Source organism: Lissotriton helveticus, chromosome 1_1 (genome assembly GCF_964261635.1).
Source record: "Lissotriton helveticus chromosome 1_1, aLisHel1.1, whole genome shotgun sequence".
NCBI classification, from domain to species: domain Eukaryota; kingdom Metazoa; phylum Chordata; class Amphibia; order Caudata; family Salamandridae; genus Lissotriton; species Lissotriton helveticus.
This window is the reverse complement of record NC_136057.1, coordinates 1,275,992,892-1,276,014,356: the sequence shown is the minus strand read 5'-3', so window position 1 is coordinate 1,276,014,356 and position 21,465 is coordinate 1,275,992,892. Positions and strand designations below refer to the sequence as shown.

The window sequence follows — 21,465 nt, the reverse complement described above, 5'->3', positions numbered from 1 at the left end:
TGCCCTTCGATTGGGATATCCTGTTTGGCAAGCATGTAGTTGATGCTTTACAAGACATTAAAAAAGATACCGAAACGGCAAAATCTTTGGGCACACTTCAATATCGAAAAGTACCTTTCCGGGGTGCAAGAGGTAAAGGATTCTCTACATATAGGGGAGGTTATCAGCAACGCTACTCCTCCTATTCACAGTCCTCTCAATCATTCAAGCCTCAGTACTCTCAGCGGCAAAGTCAATCGGCGTCTTTCTCTCGCCAATCTTCCAGAGGTAGACAAGAACTTCAGGGGAGAGATACCTCTAAACGGCAATAGCGGCTTCCTGGCTCTGCCTACTGGTCCTTCACCCCTTGTGACATCGTTAGGGGGCAGGATTACACATTTTCTCGATTGCTGGAAGATCATATCAACAGATCGGTGGGTCCTGAATATCGTTCAATTTGGCCACACATTAGAATTCCAAAACCCCCCGCCTCCCAGAGCCCCTCGTGCCACAGAATCAAAACATCTGCATCTTCTCCGTCTCGAAGTTTGTCATCTGCTCAACAAAGGAGTGATAGAACCAGTGCCACTCTCTCAAAGAGGAAAAGGGTTCTATTCCAGGTTTTTCCTCAGTCACAAGACGGAGGAAAAGTGGCGCCCAATCTTAGATCTGAGGGAGCTCAACACCTATCTCATAAAACTCTCTTTTCGAATGGTCTCTCTTCAAGACATCTTACGTCTTCTAAATCCAGGGGATTACATGGCGATCATGGATCTCCAGGACGCATATTTCCACTTCCCGATCCACCCAGCTCACAGAAAATATTTACGCTTCACAGTAGCCAAGAGCCACTTTCAGTTCAAAGTACTACCGTTCGGACTCAGATCCGCGCAGCGGATATTCACAAAGGTGTTGGCCCCGGTAGCAGCATTCCTAAGGAAACAATCGCTAGAAGTTTTCCCTTACCTAGACGATTGGTTAATAAAAGCTCCGTCTTCTCAAGCAGTCGAAAGTTGCATCCAACTTTTCAATCACCTCGGTCTAAATCTCAACAAGGAAAAATCAGTCTTTGTTCCATCCAGAAGGGTCAAGTTCCTGGGTGCCATTCTGGATACAAGAAGCTGCAAGGCTTTTCCATCGAAAGAAAGACAGAAAAGGCTAATCTTCTCTGCCAACCATTTAAGGAAGAGACGATCCCTGATGGTTCGTCAATAAAAGTCTTTCCTAGGATTGATCTCATCTTGCATACCATTAGTTCCGCATTGCAGACTGCGAATGCGTCCCTTGCAAGAACAGCTGGACATACAATGGCGCCAGGTGGAAGGTTCTTTCGAGGACAAGATATGGGTCATTCCTCTCATGAGAAAAGCTGCTGGTTGGTGGGCTATCACGGAGAACAGCTCAAAAGGTCTCTCTTTCAGAATGGATAAATCCCCTCTGATTCTAACCACAGATGCCTCAATGGAAGGGTGGGGCGCTGTCTTACAGGACCTCCAAGTCAGCAGTCACTGGAGCGCAAAAGAGCATTTTCTTCATATCAATCTCTTGGAACTCAGAGCGATTCGCCTAGCCTTGCAGGCTTTCAGGCCGAAAGTTCAAGACGCAACAGTGCTGGTCAGGACGGACAACACAACGGCCAAGCATTACATAAACAAGCAGGGAGGTACGAGGTCTTGTCTGCTCTCGAAAGAGGACCAGGAGATATGGGAATGGGCGATTCTCCGCAATGTAATTCTTTCAGCAGAGCATCTACCAGGCACTCTCAACACAACAGCAGACACCTTGAGTCGTCTGAAATCGACCTGTCACGAGTGGGAATTGAATCAAGACATTCTGGAGGAAGTGTTTTAACGCTGGGGAACTCCAACAATAGAACTGTTTGCGACTCCAGTAAACAGGAAATGCCGACTCTATGCGAGCAGGGGTCACCATCGAGGGTCACTGGGGAATGCTCTTTCGATGTATTGGTTAGGCACATTTGTTTACGCCTTTCCTCCAATTCCCCTAATCCCACAGCTTCTCAGGAAAATAAAGATGGAACCCTGCAGGATGATCTTAATAGCACCAGCGTGGCCTCGCCAATTCTGGTTCACAGAGCTTCTCCTACTATCCCAGGACCATCCATTTCACCTGTGTTCCATTCCATCTCTATCAACAATGTCCCAGGGACAGGTGGTACAGCCAGATCCGGGCTCTCTTCATTTGAAGGCCTGGCTCCTAAGCACAGAGTATTCCACAGCCTAGATATCCCTCAGGAATGTAGGGAGATATTAAGTCAAGCACACGCACCAAGTACAAATAAAACTTATTGGGCTAAATGGAAGCGCTTCTGCCTGTGGTGTCATCGGGAACGCATCCATCCATTCTCTTCAGCTCCTCATCAGATACTGCCTTACATTCTATCGCTGGCCAAATCAGGTCTTTCTCATACTTCTGTCAAAGTACATCTGGCGGCTATTTCAAGGTTCAGAAGATCAGCTTTGCGTCCTTCTATCTGGTCGGCCAGAATTATCAAACAATTCCTGAAAGGTCTTTTCAGGGTTTTTCCTCCAGTGCGGCCACCACCTCCAGCTTGGAATCTCAATCTGGTTCTGACTCATCACATGAGACCTTCGCTCGAGCCAATCCATAGGGTGGACTTAAAAGTTTTGTCTTGGAAATTAGCTCTCCCTTTAGCCCTTACTTCAGCTAGGAGAGTAGGAGAATTACAAGCTCTATCCATTCTAGAACCCTTTCTTCAGTTCAAAAACGGACACTGTGATTTTAAGGACCAATAAAAAAAATGTATTCCAAAGGTCCCTTCGGATTTCCATTTGAGCGAGCCAGTGGTTTAAAGTCATTCTTTCCGCGGCCTACATCCCCTGCAGAACGGTCTCTGCATTCCTTGTATGTCCAGAGATGTCTCAAATTTTACCTTGAACGCACAAAGGATTTTAGAAAATCATCTCAACTTTTTGTGGCTTTTAGTGCACCTAGGAAAGGACTTCCTCTCTCAAAACAAGGAATCTCACGCTGGATTTCAAGTGCAATTCATTATTGCCACAAAGTGACAGGAAAGCAGCTGGAGAGACATGCAAGATCTCACTCCACAAGATCAATTTCATCTTCAGCAGCTCTCTTTGCTGGAGTCCCTATAAAAGACATTTGTAGGGCGGCCACATAGAGCAGTGCTCATACATTCACAAAGTTTACTGCCTGGACTCTTTCACGAGGACCGAAGCGGCAGTAGGACAAGCAGTCCTGAGGAATCTTTTCCAATGAGAGGTGAGCTTTCCCTTCTATCCCTCCTTCCTATGATTGCACATTTTGTATCACAAAATTTTACTGATGTATTGTTACAAGGTATATATTTATATTTTTATATATATATATATATATATATATATATATATATATTTTTTTTTTTCCGAGGCATATGAGCTGCAGATTGCACACTATGCATAGATGGCCACCTAGTGTTGGGATGTTTGCAGTTTGTTTTTCTTGTAGAAAGTCTTTGGAAGTCACGAGATAGGGGACTCCTCCTTTGGGTGATACTTCGAATGGGCATCGGCTCCATCCCCAGATTGTTTTTTTCCGCCACCGGGCTCGGATGTGGTTCCAGCGCTCCTTGTTTGAACAGACTATCATCGGCGCGCAATCCTCACCGGCTTCAAGAAACTACTCTCGAAAGCGTTTTCCAGTCGACACTATTCCGGTCGTCGACTACGGCCTTCGGGCCCAACTAGGCCTCGACTCCAGCTATTGAAAAGGACGCCATTTAAGTAGTATCCTCGATGTGGGTCGAAGTTTGCCCACACAGACCTCCACAAGGTCTGTAACCTCTGCCTCATTCCGGAGCACGAGGCCAAGGACTGTTCAGCCTGTGCCTCCTTCCGCTCCAAAAAGACTATCCAGGACCGGAGAACCAGAAGAACAATGGCTCAAAGATCTTCAGCATCGATTGCGGACGACATCTTCCAGGAAGGCGTCGACGTCCCAGAACAGCACGACGTCGACAGCTACTCAGAGGCAGAAGATTCTGATGTCGAGGACGTGACTCCAGCGCAGCGGGTCGTAAGTAAGACCGTCGACCCCAACCCTCCCTCGACACACACTAAAAAGGCTACGGTCACACCCTCGCCCTCGGGCTCCGGTGCACACCGAGACACCACTTCCACGGCCCCACCTTCGGGCTCGGCAAAGAAGTCAATAAAGCCTTCGGGCGACTCGGGTTCGAGTCGATCCCCACTCTGTGCCAGCCCACACGCACCGGCACCGAAGAAACCATCTAGTACCGCACCAAAGCCATCGGCGCCTAAACACTCCGTTCCCTCAGCACCCAAAACAACTTCGGAGCCTCTCAAAACTTCCGGCCCCAAGAAAGTACCGGAGCCGAAGCACACATCGGAGTCGAAAAAAGTATCAGACTCGAAAAAACACTCGGAACCGAGAAAGACTTCAGAACCGAAAAAGACCCCGTCTTCCCCCATTAAAGACAAGAGGTCGAAAGAAGCCGCTACGGCGCCAAAACAAGCTTCCACGCCGAAAGGTCACACTCCTGTAAGAGACTTGTTTACTCCAGACCCAAGGCAAAAGACTCTCATAAAAGATCCTAAGACTGGTCGATTGACGTTATCAAAGAAACGACCATCAGAGGCACCAGCACCAGCTCCGGCTCCAATGAAGAAGAAGGACATTGCTACCTCACCTATGCATGTACCTTCCCCGTCTCCTGCACCCAATCCCTCCCCCCATATTTCACCACCTCGCTCCCCTACACCATCTAGCACACATGATGATAATGGGGACGACATATCAGATACAGGGGCTAACCCACAGGAGCCATATTATTCCCCAGCCTCGCCAGACCCATGGGACAACTATAACACACCAGACGTCCCAAATGTACCTCAAGATGTATACCCCTCTAGGCCTTCACCGCCAGAGGACACCATGGGGTTTAACCAGTTACTGCTTAGAGCAGCACAATACCATGGGGTAGGCATGCACTCCGATGCAGTAGAGGAGGACTTCCTGCTAGACACATTTGACACCGCACAAAGATCCTCAGCAATTTTGCCAATGCTCAAAGGCGTGGTTAAACATGCCTCTCAGGTCTTTAAAGACCCAGTCAGAACTCAGGTCATAAACCCAAGAGTAGAAAAAAAGTATAACGCTGCACCATCTGACCCAGCATATATAAAGGGACCAGTTCCCCTAGACTCTTTAGTCGTATCCAACGCACGTAAGAGAGCTAACGTCAGGCGAAGCTCCCCCACCAGATAAGGAATCTAAACTCCTTGACGCGTCCGGGAAAAGAACTGCCTTACAAGCAGCAAACATGTGGCACATTGCCAACACACAAGCCTTACTAGCACGCTATGATAGGGCACATTATGATGAGCTCGAAGACATAATGCAACATCTCAGAGATCAATTTAAAGATAGAGCTAGTGAGCTAATTCAGGAAGGGAAAATTATCACTAACATATCTATCCGCTGTGCACTAGATGCAGCAGACACAGCCTCCAGAGCCATCAATACTAGCGTCCTGCTGCGCAGGCATGCTTGGCTACGTATATCTGGCTTCAAGCCAGAGGTCCAAAGTGCTATACTCAATCAACCATTCGATGAGCAACACTTATTTGGACCCGAGGTGGATGTCTCTCTTGAAAAAATTAAGAAAGACACCGACACAGCAAAATCTATGGGAGCCCTGCAGTCGCAGGCTCCCTGGCGTTCATTTCGTCGCTCCACATATAGAGGTGCAAACAGAGAGTACTCTTCAGATACACCTTCCACAGCATACAAAAACCCCACTCAGTCTACCTACAGTAAGGGCTACTAAAGGGGTGGTTACCGCGGTAACAACAACAAGGGCAGAGGCAAGAACAACAACTCACGCTCTGCCTCCACTCCTACCCAATGACTCCCCTCCCCTTCCCCCGCCCCATTCCACTCCTGTCGGGGGAAGGATACAGCAATACCTACCAGCCTGGGAAAACATCACTTCAGACGTCTGGTTACTGTCTAGAACTAACATCTACCCCCCCAAACATACCAACCAAACAGAGTCCAATGTCACTAGATCATTTAACGCTGCTCAGACAAGAAGTACTTTCTCTCCTGCAGAAAAATGCAATAGAAATAGTTCCAAAACATCAAAGGAACAAAGGAGTACATTCCCTATACTTCTTAATTCCAAAGAAGGACGGATCTCTGAGACCTATTCTAGACCTCAGACCTCTAAACGCTTACATACAGTCAGATCATTTCCATATGGTCACACTTCAGCAAGTCCTTCCACTCCTGTTGCAGAACGACTTTCTTGTCACACTAGATCTCAAAGACGCCTACTTTCACATCCCAATTCACCAGGCGCACAGAAAGTATCTAAGATTTGTGCTAGAAGGACAGCACTACCAATTCAAAGTACTCCCATTCGGAGTAACAACAGCGCCAAGAGTGTTCACCAAATGTCTAGCAGTGGTAGCAGCTCACTTAAGAAGACAGCACATCCACGTCTTCCCATATCTAGACGACTGGCTCATAAAAGCACAGTCGTACAGCCAGTGTGTACAACACACTCACAACACAATAATGTTACTCCACAACTTAGGCTTCACAGTAAATTACACCAAGTCACATCTGCTACCATCGCACACACAACAGTACCTAGGAGCTACAATCAATACTCAACTAACACTAGCTTATCCCTCTCCAGCAAGGATAACAAGTGTGCAAACGCTCCTAATAAAATTCAAATCACAACACTCGCTTCCAGCTCGAGTGTTTATGCAACTCATAGGGATGATGGCATCTTGCATATTCATAGTACCTCACGCAAGACTGCAAATGCGTCCACTTCAGAAATGTCTAGCACGTCAATGGAACCAGGCTCAGGGTCCGTTAACAGACCTAGTGTTGGTAGACAGTTGGACTCATTGCCCTCTGCAATGGTGGAACACAAAAAACCTGTCAAAAGGCCGACTGTTCCTAGAGCCAGTTCCACAAATAATTCTAACAGCAGACGCATCGCTCTCCGGCTGGGGAGCCCACCTACTGCATCACACCACGCAGGGAAAGTGGACACCAATGCAAAAACTACTCCACATCAACCATCTGGAGTTGTTAGCTGTGTTTCTAGCTCTAAAAGCATTCCAAAAACAAATTGCAAACAAGACTGTCTTAGTCCGCACAGACAATATGACAGCCATGTATTACATAAACAAACAAGGAGGGACACACTCTCTGCAGCTCTCTCAACTAGCTCAGCAGATATGGAGGTGGGCTATACCTCAGGACATCTTCTTAATAGCCCAACACGTCCCAGGGGTTCAAAACACCATGGCAGATCTGCTAAGTCGGCAGACTCAGCAGATGCACGAGTGGGAACTTCATCCACAAGTTCTTCATCCGTTCTTTCAAATGTGGGGACAACCTCAGATAGACCTCTTCACCACCCACGACAACGTAAAATGCCCACACTTCGCCGCCAGATACCCACACCCATTGGCCATAGGCAATGCGATATGGATGAACTGGTCAGGACTATTTGCATACGCTTTTCCTCCTCTACCAATGATTCCTTTACTAGTACGCAAGATGCAACAACACTCGCTAACGCTTATACTAGTAGCTCCAACGTGGGCCAGACAACCGTGGTACACCACACTGCTACAGCTATCTGTGGTACCACACCAAAAACTAAACCTATCTCCACATCTTTTAACTCAGATCCATGGAGAGATCAGGCACCCAGACCCAGCTCGGCTCAACCTTGCGATCTGGCTCCTGAAGTCATAGAGTTTGGTTATCTTAAAATCCCTCGAGTGCATGAATGTTATCAAGGAAGCAAGACGTCCCACCACTAGAGCATGTTATGCTGCTAAGTGGAAACGTTTTGCAATATACTTTTAAAACAACAACATAAATCCCCTAGATGTGTCCATCCAACACATTATAGGATATTTACTACACCTTCAAAAGTGTAATTTAGCCTACACATCTATCAGGTTACACCTAGCTGCCATTGCAGCTTACTTACAAAATAGACAACATCTGTCTCTTTTTAAAGTACCAGCCATTAAAGCTTTCATGGAGGGTCTCAAAAGAATAATACCTCCAAGAATACCACCTTCACCTGTGTGGAACTTAAACACAGTTCTCACACGTCTCATGGGACCTCCTTTTGAACCTTTACATAAATGCGAATTGCAATTTCTCACTTGGAAAGTGGCTTTCCTAGTAGCCATTACTTGTTTAAGAAGAGTTAGTGAAATGCAAGCATTTACCATTCAAGAACCTTTTCTGCAAATGCACCACAATAAGGTTGTTCTTCGTACAAACCCTAAATTCCTTCCAAAAGTAATTTCGCCATTCCATCTAAACCAATCTGTGGAACTGCCAGTTTTCTTCTCGCAGCCACAAACAGTAGCAGAAAGAGCTCTGCACACCTTAGATGTCAAAAGAGCATTACTATACTATATAGAGAGAACACAAAGCTTTAGGAAAACAAAACAACTTTTTGTATCTTTTTCACCACCGCATAAAGGCAACCCAGTATCAAAATCTGGTATTGCCAGGTGGATCGTTAAGTGTATCCAAATATGTTATCACAAAGCTAAGCGTACACTAATAATTCCTCCTAAAGTCCATTCTACAAGGGAAATAGGGGCTTCCATGGCATTCTTAGGGAACATTCCCTTACAAGACATCTGCAAAGCAGCTACATGGTCTACACCTCATACATTCACAAAATACTATTGTGTAGATGTGCAAACAAAGCAACAAGCCACTGTAGGCCAAGCTGTACTTAAACACTATTCCAAACAACTGCAACAGATACGGGTGGTCGCCGCTAATGTGGGTACTGCTATGCAATCTATGCATAGTGTGCAATCTGCAGCTCATATGCCTCGAACGGAAAATGCTTGTTACCAGTATGCATCTGTTCTTGGCATGTAGAGCTGCAGAATTGCACACGCCCACCCGCCTCCCCGGCTACCCTGTTCCAGTGTTATCGGCATTAGATACAAACCCACATGGTCATCACTGTCTCTTAGCTCCGTCACTTCGCTAATGACGAAAAACAATCTGGGGATGGAGCCGATGCCCATGCGCAGTATCACCCAAAGGAGGAGTCACCTATCTCGTGACTTCCAAAGACTTTCTACAAGAAAAACAAACTGCAAACATCCGGGCCCAACACTAGGTGGCCAGTGGCCATCTATGCATAGTGTGCAATTCTGCAGCTCTACATGCCAAGAACAGATATATATATATATATATATATATATATATATATATATATATATATATATATATATAGATGGATGGATGGATGGATGGATGGATGGATGGATGGATGGATGGATGGATGGATAGATGGATGGATAGATAGATACAGTTATGCTGTGCTGTTATAATACACTTGTAGCAAAATGTGCACTGGTGGCTTACTGGTAGCTACTCTGATACAAAGCATGGGAATCTATGGAAGTTCCATTACTGGGGCAAGAAAACAAGTTACTTACCTGTTACTTTGGTTCCCCAGTATTGGTAACTTTCATAGATTCCCATGTGCCTACCAACCTCCCCTGGGAAAGCTCAGCCTTCAGCAAAACTTGTTACTGTTACACAACGGCTACGAAAATCTGAGGCTCTCTCAGGAGGGTTCTATGGGGTGAGGCTAATCTGATTGGTTGTTGCAAAATGTTGGTCTCTTTTACAAAAAGAGGTAGATAGGCTACAAAATGAGATGAGACAGAGGCCTAGGCCTTACTTTCTCTTTTGTACATACTGCTATGGTATTTTCTATTTACAGAGGCTCCCATGCTGACGACGGGGAATGATACAAAGCATGGGAATCTATGAAAGTTACCAATACTGGGGAACCAAAGTTACAGGTAAGTAACTTGTTTTCTTACAGCTCCTCCGTGGAATGTATGACCATCTCTGGCCACTTAGAATGATAGTACTTCTTGCTTCCCTAGTTGTGCCACTGTGACGTGGAGGCAAGTGAGGTAGTCTTTAAAAAGTATACCCCTCCTGTCCGTCCCTGCCTATCTTGTTTTAAAATTTTGTAGTCTGTAGGCAGGGCGGTGGCATGTCAGGAGAGTTACTTTCATCCAGCCATGTTTCCGTTATATAAACTAGATCAGGGCGCATTTCGTTTATAATGTCCCAGATATTGAGGGAGTGTTTGGGTACAGAGCGGGCATTGAAGTAGATGCATCTCAGTCTGTACAGGTCATCCTTTTCTCTGGAAGGCCGCTCCGGCTGTGTCACACTACACCATTTACAGTTCAGGCATGAGAAAGGGCCTTCCGTGTGCCCAGGATGAGCTTTGATACAATAGGTTTCATCGCCTACGTCCTGACCTGAAAGTGCTAAGAGTGTCTCTCTAGAGTAAACTTGAGTGGGGGTTGTGTCGGGAGAATCAGGGGTCCTGGTCCTTGGGCCCGGCCAAGCGTGGATGGGCGCAGATGGGCTTGCCTTAGGCCCCCCCGCTGCGCGCGTCTGCTGCGCGGGCCCTGGCACATTGGTTTTATATAGAGAGAAGAGCGTGCAGTCCCTCTACCCTCTCCCTAACCGGAAGTGCTTCCGGTCAATCCTTGACCCTACTAGCCACGCCCTCCACACAAACGGCACTTCCGCTGCGATGGACCGGGGCAGGCGATCGGTGAGTGCAAATAGCAAATTTATCATCAACAGTTTTAACCCCTTGGGTGCGGCCGCAATTCTGCGCCTGTGCGGCCTTTTTAATGAGTAGGCGGGATCATGACGGCACCCAGCCATCCTCAGCACACGGCCACCGTGATGCATGACGGACGGGGGCCGTCATCAGTGTAGGAGAGTGGGGTCTGCAATCCCATGGCCACCCCAGATTTTTGCTTTTTGCTTCACTGATTTACGACTTTCCCTGGCTGTGGGCCTGCTAATCAGACCCACAGCCTAGCTGTTCTCTCTCTAAATTACAACCATGTACCTTAGGTGCATTTTACCAATTGGTACTGGGCCACCTTATCAGTCCCTGTACAGCATACCTTAGGTATCCAGGGCATAGGTGTACCCAGGGCCTACCAGGGGCTGAAGCATGTATTATGCCACCCCTGGCTGGCCACCCAAACAGACACAACTGGCTGCACGACAGCTGGGGCAAGGTGGTGTAATCACTTTTTACTTTAGATGTAGTATACCTATATCTAAACCTAAAACGGACACATATATTCCTATCAGTCACTCCTATGGCAGGCCTTATCAATCCTGAAGGCAGAGTGCATGGAATTATGCGAGATGGTGCTCTGGCATGAGCTGAGCCCGTTTGCAGCATTCCACCCTTCTAGAGGGACACGACATGTATGTAACTGTGAACCCCGGTTAAAGTCAGACACAGCCTCAGCTCCACAAAATGGATGCTGCCACCGAGACACAAGTCTGCCCTCCTGCTACTGGGAGTCCTTCCAGCAACGGAGGCCTGGACAAAGGGTTTCCTGTCAGGGGCAGTGCTAGCACCATCCCAGACAGGATTTTGTGTATCCCAGGTAGGCAGGGCTGAAAGGAAGGTGACTGCAAGTGGCACCCCGGTGCTCACTGTGCGTAGGCCGGCTCAAACCAGTTCCTGGGGCACCCCAGCCCCTGAGCTGGGGAGAGACCGGACAAAGGAGAGGGGTGTAACCACCCCCCTCCTGGTCCCACCCATAGGGCAGGACCTAGTCGCGTGCCAGCCCCTTTTCTTTGGATAAAGGTAGGAGCAGGCCCCCTTCCCAAATTAGATCATCTTGAAACTTGAACTACTTTCCACGAAAGGAACTCTTGTCATCTCCGAAGACTCTCCCTTGTGGCTATGGAGTAGCCACCCTGCACCAGCAGGCACCATCGAAGCGCTTGCGGTTTGCTGCACGTCCATCCTCCGGATCAAGACTGCCCAGCTCGACGAGACCCGGATTCCCTGCCATCTCTGACCTCTACCTGCATCATCAGCCCAGCTGAGATTCGTGGGTGTGACGAGACCCATGGGACCGGCCATATTCAAAACCTGCACGACGCTTCACCAGCACGACCCCCGAGAGACCCTCGAGTAAGTGCACTGGGGTTTGAGAAGCCCTAACCCTAAGCAGCTCCAGCACCGAAGTCCAGCCCCCCAGCATTCACGAGGTCTGTGTGGGGCCCTTCTGCTTCTTTGCTGCTTGCCACGTTGTCCGGTCACTTGCCCGTTGGTGGCTAGTGACCCTTTTGACGACGTACCACGACGTTTTCACCGCTGGTCTAGGTCCCCTAGATTGGCCCTTGCTTCTTGTCCAACAAGAAGTGTCCTGGACCCTTCTGGTCCACTCCAGACGCCATTTTGACTCCACCGCGTAGGCTTGCCTTTGCCAAGGTTTGTTGCTCCAATCTTGAGTCCAGCATCGCCGACAGCAGACAGCCTCGTGGGACAGCTCGCACCTCCAGCCTGGACGCCGACAACGCCTCCTGGCCCGTATAACTGCAGAGTCCAGCGTCGCCCACTCACCTGGTCGAGGTGACTTCATCCGGTGCCATCCTGGTGCCCACATAATCACTGGCTAGTGATTAAGAACTAAGTCCCCTCTGCTTTCAGGTCGTCTCCTTCACTGATCTAGCCTTGGATCACACCGAACTTCTTCACTGGTCGCCTGCCAGCAACATCTTCTTTCAGGCTCCATAGACTACAACGAGGATTCCCGACGTCACTTGAACCCTATGCAGCCGCAGCCCCTGGGCTAGGTAACTCGAGCATTTCGGTGCTCCAGCACAGGTTCACTATCCTAGTGTCCAGATCCTTTTTCGTTTTCAGTCTACCTAGTCGGATTCGTCCGGAAACAGTAACTTTAAGAACTGCTAGCATCCATAGACTTTGTCCCGCATCCCATGTAAGAGTTCCCACTCTGCACCCGGGTTCCCTAGGCCTCCTGCTCCTAACCTGAGGGTTCAGTAAGGTAGTCCTAGCGGTCCTAAAGCCTCTGGATCATGTTACTTACCTGCTAGTATTTCGCATTCCACTTTTAGAGTATATGGTTTTTCGTGCCCCTCAGGCATTTGTGTAAATTGTGCAACTTATAGTATTTTCGTAAGAGTTTTGTATTGTGCTTAGCTCCCTGACTCATAAAGAGTTCAGGGTAGACTTGTTATTAATAAATATCCTATATTTTTATAACAACTTGTGTGGTGTCCTTTCACTTGGTGTTCAAGGGGTATATGTGATGGTAAAACAGCTGGCTTAACACGCCCTCTAGAGTTTAGCCTAAATACTGCTCTTGTCCACGCTACTAGGATAGCTGGTCTGATACGGTTGACTTACAACCAATCATCAATAAGGGTTGTTTGGTATGATACAAAGTGATCACTAGAATAGTGAGCACTATATATCAGGCCAACTTCTCACAATCAGCATGGAAGGGGTTAAAAAGTGCCCGTTCAGCCTCCCATGTAAAAACTTTGTATTCTGTAGTTAAAACACAATGGGCTAAAAACGGACTAAAACACAGTAATATTGATTCTGCAGCGTGATCTGAATCACCAGCGTGATTTAGCGGCAACATTTTAAAAAAGCACACCGGCAGTCTCACCAACGTTCTACATGGTAGTGTCGCCTCATTGGCTGCTATTTAAAGTTTGGTTCTTTTTTACAAAATAAAGTAGATAGGCTATTGCAGTGACTGTACATTGCATTGTAACCTACGGTAATAATAATTACTGCTTTTATAAGGATACTGTTGGACTTCCACTGCGACGACGGGATGATTCAAGCCTGAGAACCTGTGAAAGATATCAATACTGGAGAACCGTAGTTAGAGGGAAGTAACTAATTTCCATTGACCCAATTTCATGAGAAGGCATTATAAACCCCATTGGCGATGATTGCTAATATAGAAGCTAGGATTGACATCTTTTTAATATTTCAGGTTTTCATATGTACACTCCCCGCTATGGGGTAGCTCTTCCCTTCCAGATATATTTAATGATGTTATGCGTCAGATTTTGTCTCTGGTTGGTTTAAATATAATAGGACAACTTTTTGTAAATGGTGAGCTGCACTGATTTTCTGATGGCACAAAGAATTTATTTTTCCTAAGTATAGTTTTGATAAGTATATGCAGCTAATGGATGATCTTACCAAAATTGAGTTTTCTCGTACAGGAATTAATTAAATAGTATTTCTAGATTTACTGTGACACAAAATATTAAAAGCAATTAGCATTTGTCAGCACATGTTCAAATGTGCTAATTTAAAGTTACAACAGTACAAAACGATTAATCAATTATATTGTATACCACACAAATTATTTAAATTCAAGGTTTTTATGTATTCAAAGTGTCCAAGATGTAGCCGTGAACCTGCTGATATTGTACATTTGTTTGTTGACTGGTCACAGCTCACTGCTTTATGGGTGAATGTTGCTGGAATATTATCTCATCTCCTTAAAAAAGACAATATTAAACTTCCTCTCTGCTTGAAACTAGTTATTAATGCTAATATACAGAGGAGCCATGTTATATTTGTGGCTATAACTATTTCTTAACTTTGTATATTACAAGAATGGAACGTAAATGTGCCTTCAAGATTGAGAATTAAAGTCAGCTGTGAATTATTATTTTTTCATCTAAAAGTGCTATCTATCGTACTAGAGGTACTGTTGGACATAAGTAATTTCACAAAACCTGGGGCTCACTAATTGTGTAGTGGTGAATCAATATTGATTTACTAGTGCGTTTATGTAGTTATGGTACATTTTGATTTGTTTATGATTGTTTATTTTATGTTGATTAATTTGTTTTGCCCATTCTCTCTTCCTAATAAAAATATTTTTTAAACAAAATTGTGTAGTACTTTAGTCAGAGGACTCACCACAAGAGTCTCCTCACAAGTAAACCTACCAGGTCAGTCACACTGTGAAAATGAGGATCATTGACACCCACATACCAGCATTGGCTTACATAACTGTTGGATTGAACTACCTGAACTTTACAGACTGTTTTAAAAAATACAGGATTTTATGTATCTTAGCATTTCAACAAGGTTTCACGTTTGGTTTTTTTGATAGTTCAAATAGACTTTTTAGGCTTAACAACATAATTCAGTAATTAAGGATGTATGGCCCACACGAAGACCCCAGAATGAACATTCTACTCTTTATTTACTTTTTAATTACATTTATTTGTTTCAGACCTGAATCTGTAGAAGCTACACCTGTGATTGTAGAGAAGTCAAACATTTATCCACTTCAGTTGTATACCAGCACTTCTCATCATTCTCACAATTATATTGGGTTACCGTATGCAGTAAGTATTAAATTACAAAGAATTTCTATGTAAAATGTATTATCTCACAAGGTTTTACTGACATATTGAAAAAATTAACGATTGTGGCAAATTTTGTGTTCAAAGTATCATTAATGTAATTTGCTTGACAAAAGCTAGCTTTCAAGAATTAGATCTTTTATAAATTCACTTTCTTGACTTATTTAAACTTCTGAGGCCTAGAATCATCATGCTAAAATACCCATTTTAAAAATACTTATTTAACTTTGCCTTTTGTATAGACTCTCCATCTGTATATATGACCCAAGGCGGAGAGGCTCTGAACTCCTCTCTTCCTAGATGCTTCCTTTTTTCCTTTCTTTTTTCCTGCTTTTTGAGCTAAAAAGAATCCTCATGATCTATTCTCTTTCTGTGGAAATATCTTTAACTTAAACTTTCTCATTTGGAGTGCAGACAGTATAAAAACCTAAGATTCTGAGAAAGATTATTTGTAGCCTTTTATATTACTTGTTTATACTTGTTATTTTTCTTATAATTTCTACCCTTCCAAGAACAAGGTGCACAGTCTCTCACCCTGTCTCTGTGCATCTTTGCCCCGCAGGAGATAATTACCTTCTTCTTTGAGATTTACATTAGTTGCCAGTGCTGTAACACGGAGTAAAAGAACAGATACTGTAGGCACAAGTTTGCCGATAAGACATAGTACCTCGACCTCAAGAAGACACAGGAAGTCGAGGTTGAGACTACCATCAACGTTGAGATCATCATCATTGACGCCTAAATAAAATCTTCATCTCCTTCTCCATTGCATAGGCATATAGCTGATTTGCTCAATTTCCATCAAAGAAGGACTGTGCCATGCTCCTCAGATTCAGAGTACTCAAAAGTGTACTCTCCTACTAGCAATGTGATGCCTTTGGTCAATGTGTCCCTCACTCCTTCACAGCGAAGGTCTGTGTCTCTGCTCTTTACACCAGTGCCACTGGCTACTCCTGTTTTGTCACAGTGAACAAGGTCAACAGTAATCCGACAGGTTCCATCTAGGCCTGCGCATAAAAAGACTCCATGGAAAAAGGAATGTGCTAGATCTAAATTTCAAAAAAGTTCTAGGTCCCCAAGTAGATCTAGATCCCTGTCTAGATGCCACCAGACTTAGTGGAAGAATAACTTCACGTAGGGCCTCTAGTAGACGACACTACTAGAGGCCCTACACAGAGATCCTATTAAGATAAACTTCCCTATCCCGATGCTTACTACCTCTACATCGATTTTTTTTTTCTTTTTAAACTCTTCACCCTAGGGTGTCTTAAAGACCTTTGCTGCTCTTGGGTTCTGGTTTTTTGGAACCTGCCATGCACCTGTTTCTAGTACAAGTTTCTGCAAAAGCTGCTCCTATAAGACTGATTAAAAATATAAAGCTCTGAATCAAGACTGCCCCGGGCTGTGGAGGGCCTGATCGGGCGAGGCCAGTCCTGGGCGGAGAGACCCTGAAGGACAGCGCCTCACTTGAGTTGGACTGCTCAGATTAAGCTGCCATTACACCAGGGGCTGCCCCTGCCTCTCTGACACATATCCTATGGCGATAGCAGCTGGCACATGTGCTGAAGGTTTAACACTGGAGGATATATCGTCCCTGAATTCTCCAAGCCCACTACGGCACCATCCTCAGAAACTGTGTGACCACCTGTTTCCAACTGATAAATTTGACTGCAGTGATACTGCCGGGACACCCCCCGCATCTCCATCTGGGCCTGCAAAACCCGCAAAAGAGATCTGGAATATGTCCCTCCTAACAAGCTCAATCAAAATGGGCATTGTCCCCGTCCCCCCCCCCCCCCAGGCTGTGCGGTCACCTGGGTGGCCCTCTTCTATACTCCTCTGTCAACACTGGGGGCCCCTTGGGGCTGCTGCATGCCGGGGGAGGGGGGCTGATAACGTGCCTCTGCCGCCCTCCCAGGATGAGTAGCTCATGAGAGGTGAAGCCAACAGCGGAGCCCTCCCAGCGCCAGTAGAGGAGGCCCCGAAAGAACCTGTGTGCCACCTGCGTTGGAAAGGGAGTTTACAAAACCACAATCTGTGTATCAAAACAGGCCAGCCATGGAGAAAGGTAAGGGGCCCTGCAGCTCACCCAGGAATAAATAAACAAATACAGTAAGCCAACCTCCAGCGCAGTTAAATAGGATAGCCAACACCACGATGCCCCCTACTCAGTAGGACTCTACGGTCTCCATATTCCAGGTCATCAAGGACACCCGGAGCTCACTCAAAAGCAAGATGGGCAAACTGAGCCTGGACTTGTCACTACTGAGACAAGACCTGCTCAGCAAACAAGTGGGAGGCTGAGGCGTAAGGCCGCTACTCAACAGTGGAAGATTTGGTACATACACTACAGATAGCACTGTTCACCCTCCAGCGCAAGTTTGGCACACTTGAAGCCAGAGCGCAGGATGCAGAGTGTAGAATAAGAAGAAATAACATCTATATCGGGGGAATCCTGGAGGGAGCAGAGGGCTCCCACCCTGCTCACTACTTAAACGTCTTGAGACCCTAAGGGGTGATTAGTAAGCACTTCACAAATACCGGATTTATTTATTTATAATGGTCAGGCTCATGTCATGGCTTCCAGCTGCCGCCCTGCCTGTAGTGGAGTGGGCCCACAGGTCCCTAGCAGCTCATCCACCACTGGGGGCCCCACTGCAACCCATGATAGCAAGACTTCTGAACTTCATGAATACAGACACTATTCCCCAAGAGGTTCTTAAAATCAGAAAACTCCAATGCGGATCAGTCATGCTTTTGCCAGACTACTCTCTTAAAATCCATCCGCTGCGCCACTTATTCCAGGCTGTGAAGGAGAAGCTGGGAGCCTTGTAAATCTAATATATGTTACATTTATGGGCCTGCCGTAAAGTCATCTATAACATTGGAAATTCATTTGCTGGGTATAAACGGCCTGCTTGAACTTTTGTATGGAGTGCGTCCACCGGGTCTATTGCCTTCTTGCACACGGGTATCCCTCATCTTTTGGAGGGCGGCCCTATGCCTCACTGATTGAGATTATCGCCTCACCTCACCGGGATGACTCTATGTCGGGGAAGGTGGCTTGGTCAGCTTTCGACCCTGTAAGGTGTTCTGCCATGGAATTGATTTGGGATCTCGTACCTGAGAGGTGTTTATATGGGGGAGCGAGCATTATGTTGTTTCAGAAGTTAAAAGTTAAGTACTATCTGTCTAACTCGCAAGCTTATGAGTTCCCAAATGACTCAGTGCCCAAATTCAGTCAGTGGAGGAGAAGATGTTCCTTGGGTGGCTGGGTAAATGGGCAACTTCTGGGATTTAGTGATCACTAGTGACCCATGCCCCTGACTGCCTTGAGAATGTCCGTCAGTGATGGGTGTCCTAAGAGGTAGACTTGGATGAAGAAGATTGGAGGGAGGCTTGGATGACCCCTAGAGAGCTGATGATTTCAACCTGGCTATGTATGGTCCAATGTAACTACATGCATGCGACGTACCCAACTCGAGGCGCTTACAGCCCTTGCTCCACGATATGCAATCAGTGTGCGCCCTTTGCGCGCTTCCAGCTGCAGATTTTTTCCAAGTGGCCTGGGAGTGTCCAGTGCTGAGGCCCTTTTGAGAGAAGGTGGGTCATATACTTTCCTCTGTCCTGGGACGCTCCCTGGAGTTAACACCTCGTGCTGTGCTGTTGGGGTTAACGGAAGAGGTAGGGGGCCCTAGAGCTGAACATGATGTTCGAGGCATATGGGCTGCAGATCACACACTAGTGTATAGATCGCCATCTGGTGATGGGCCCAGATGATTACACTTTGTTGTTGTCCTGGAAGAGTCTTTGTATGGTAGATGACTCCTCCTGTGGAGCATAGTGCGCATGGGCATCAACTCTATCCTCAGATTGTTTTTTTCTGCCATCGGGCTCGGATGTGTTTATCACTCTGTCCCGTTACCGATCTTCTTTCGACGCCCATTCCTTGATTTCTACCTTAGGTATCTTTTTCGATCACGATTTCCTTCATACTCGCGTCGAAAAAGCCTGCACTACTCTATTCCGGTGATCGTCGGGCCATTGGGCCCAACTGCACCATTGGGCCTTTGGCTCATGGAAAGAACACCCTTCAAGAAGTGCCCTCAGTGTGGACACAAATTTCCCCACACCGATCTACATGAGGTGTGCAATCTGTGCTTGTCCCCAGAGCATGAGAGCCGAGATTGCCAGGCCTGTGCTTCGTTCCGGTCTAAGAAAACTATCAGAGACCGTCGAGCTCGAAGAGTCATGGCACAATCCTCTTCATCGGCACCATACATCATCGTCGAAGATACTCCAGCCAATCTAGAGTCCGAAGAAGAACATCAGGAAGAAGTTGTTGTTTCCGGAGCAGAGGATTCAGCTTCCGGAGCCGTAGAACAGGCAGATGATGACGATCCCCTTCCAGCTGGTCAACAGGTCGTGAGTACAAATGTCGACCCTGTTCACACCCTCATACCAGGCCAGGCTTCGGTACCACCTCCGCCTTTAGCTCCAGGTGTATACCGGTCCCAAACTTCCTACGCCCTGCCTTCCAGCCTGGCAACGAAGACTACCAAAAAGCCTCTAGGCGACTGGGGCTCGAGTCAGGCTGTTGGTCCAGATAAACAAAAAGCCGAAGCAAACCTCTGTACCCAAACTGGTCGAGCCGAAAACAAGCTCAACACTGAAACCAATTTCCACACCAAAAACTATTGAACCGAAACCAACTCTGGTACCGAAACAAGTTGAACCAAAGTCCACTTTGGCACCAAAACACACTTCGGCATCTAAAGCTGTCGAACCGAAACGTGCTTTGGAACCAAAAACTCTGTATCCGAAAACATCTGTTCCGAACAAAAATCACGACCCGAAGAAAGCTTCTGACCTCAAGTCTTCGAAACCAAAACCAAAATCTGCTCCAAAGACTAATAGACACTGCTAAACCCTCTAAACAACTCGGCCCCAAGCAAGAAAAGTCGGTGCAGAAAAAGGATACTTCCACAGAAGACCTTTTCCGTCCAGACCCAAAACAAAAGATTCTTCTTATTCATCCAAAGACTGGACATGTCATTACTGTGCCTGCTAAAAGGAAGCTGGACCCTCCCACCACACCTCCAGTCCCTCTCAAAAAGCATGCTCAGACTTCTCCTATAAGGGTACCTTCACCACTTCCAGAGGTACCAGACCTTGACATTTCCCCTGCACATTCACCATTCATCCCACACAGCCCTGCACCAGCAGATGATGATGAGGATGATTACTCAGGGGTGATAGAAGATGAGCAACCCCTGGATGAGCCAGATGATATTCCTGGACTATCAGATGATCCTTGGGACGATTATAATGCACCAGATGCCCCAGATCTGCCACAAGATGACGTTTACCCTTCTAGGCCATCTCCTCCAGATGACACTATAAGGTTTACACAACTCATTCATAGAGCAGCAACCTTTCATGGGGTGGATCTACACACTGATCCAGTAGAAGACGACTTCCTTATGGACACACTATTACCATCACATAAAACCACAACCATATTACCAATGCTTAAAGGGGTAGTAAAACACGCACCAGAGGTATTTAAAGACCCCGTCAGGGCCAGGGTAATTAATCCCAGATTGGAAAAAAAGTATAAAGCAGCTCCAACTGACCCAGCCTACATCAAAGGCCAGCTGCCATTAGACTCACTAGTAGTCTCAAACGCCAGGAAAAGAGCTAATTCACAGAATACAGGGGATGCTCCACCCCCTGATAGAGTCCAAACTTTTAGATGCTTCAAGCAAATGCATGATCTCTCAGGTGGCCAACGTCTGGAGAATTGCTAACACCCAAGCTCTATTGTCAAGGTATGATAGGGCTCACTACGATGAGCTTAAAACCCTCATGCAACATTTGCCAGGCAAATATAAGACCAGGGCTTCTGACTTATTACAGGAAGGTGAGGTCATTACTAATACTTCCATCCGTTGTCCTTTGGATACTTCTGAGGCAGCCTCAAGGGCAATGAATACCAGCATATGTTTACGTAGGCATGCCTGGCTGCACATTTCTGGTTTCAAACAAGAGGTACAAACCAGTATTCTTAATCAACCTTTTGACCAGCAAACATCTTTTTGGTCCTACAGTTGATAATGCACTAGGAAAAATGAAGAAGGATACTGACACTGCAAAGTCCATGGGAGCTTTACAAACACAGAC

At 46.3% G+C, this 21,465-nt stretch overlaps 1 protein-coding gene across 6 annotated transcripts in view; it reads left to right on the top strand.

The window, feature by feature from the left end:
* KMT2E (lysine methyltransferase 2E (inactive)) overlaps positions 1 to 21,465 on the top strand; it is a 2,078,550-nt gene that overhangs the window by 297,073 nt on the left and 1,760,012 nt on the right. For all 6 annotated transcript variants that reach the window (XM_078680502.1, XM_078680521.1, XM_078680476.1 and 3 more), the window contains one exon: positions 15,150 to 15,264. In XM_078680502.1, the coding sequence (XP_078536628.1) occupies positions 15,150 to 15,264 (115 nt within the window). The remainder of the gene's footprint in view (positions 1 to 15,149; positions 15,265 to 21,465) is intronic.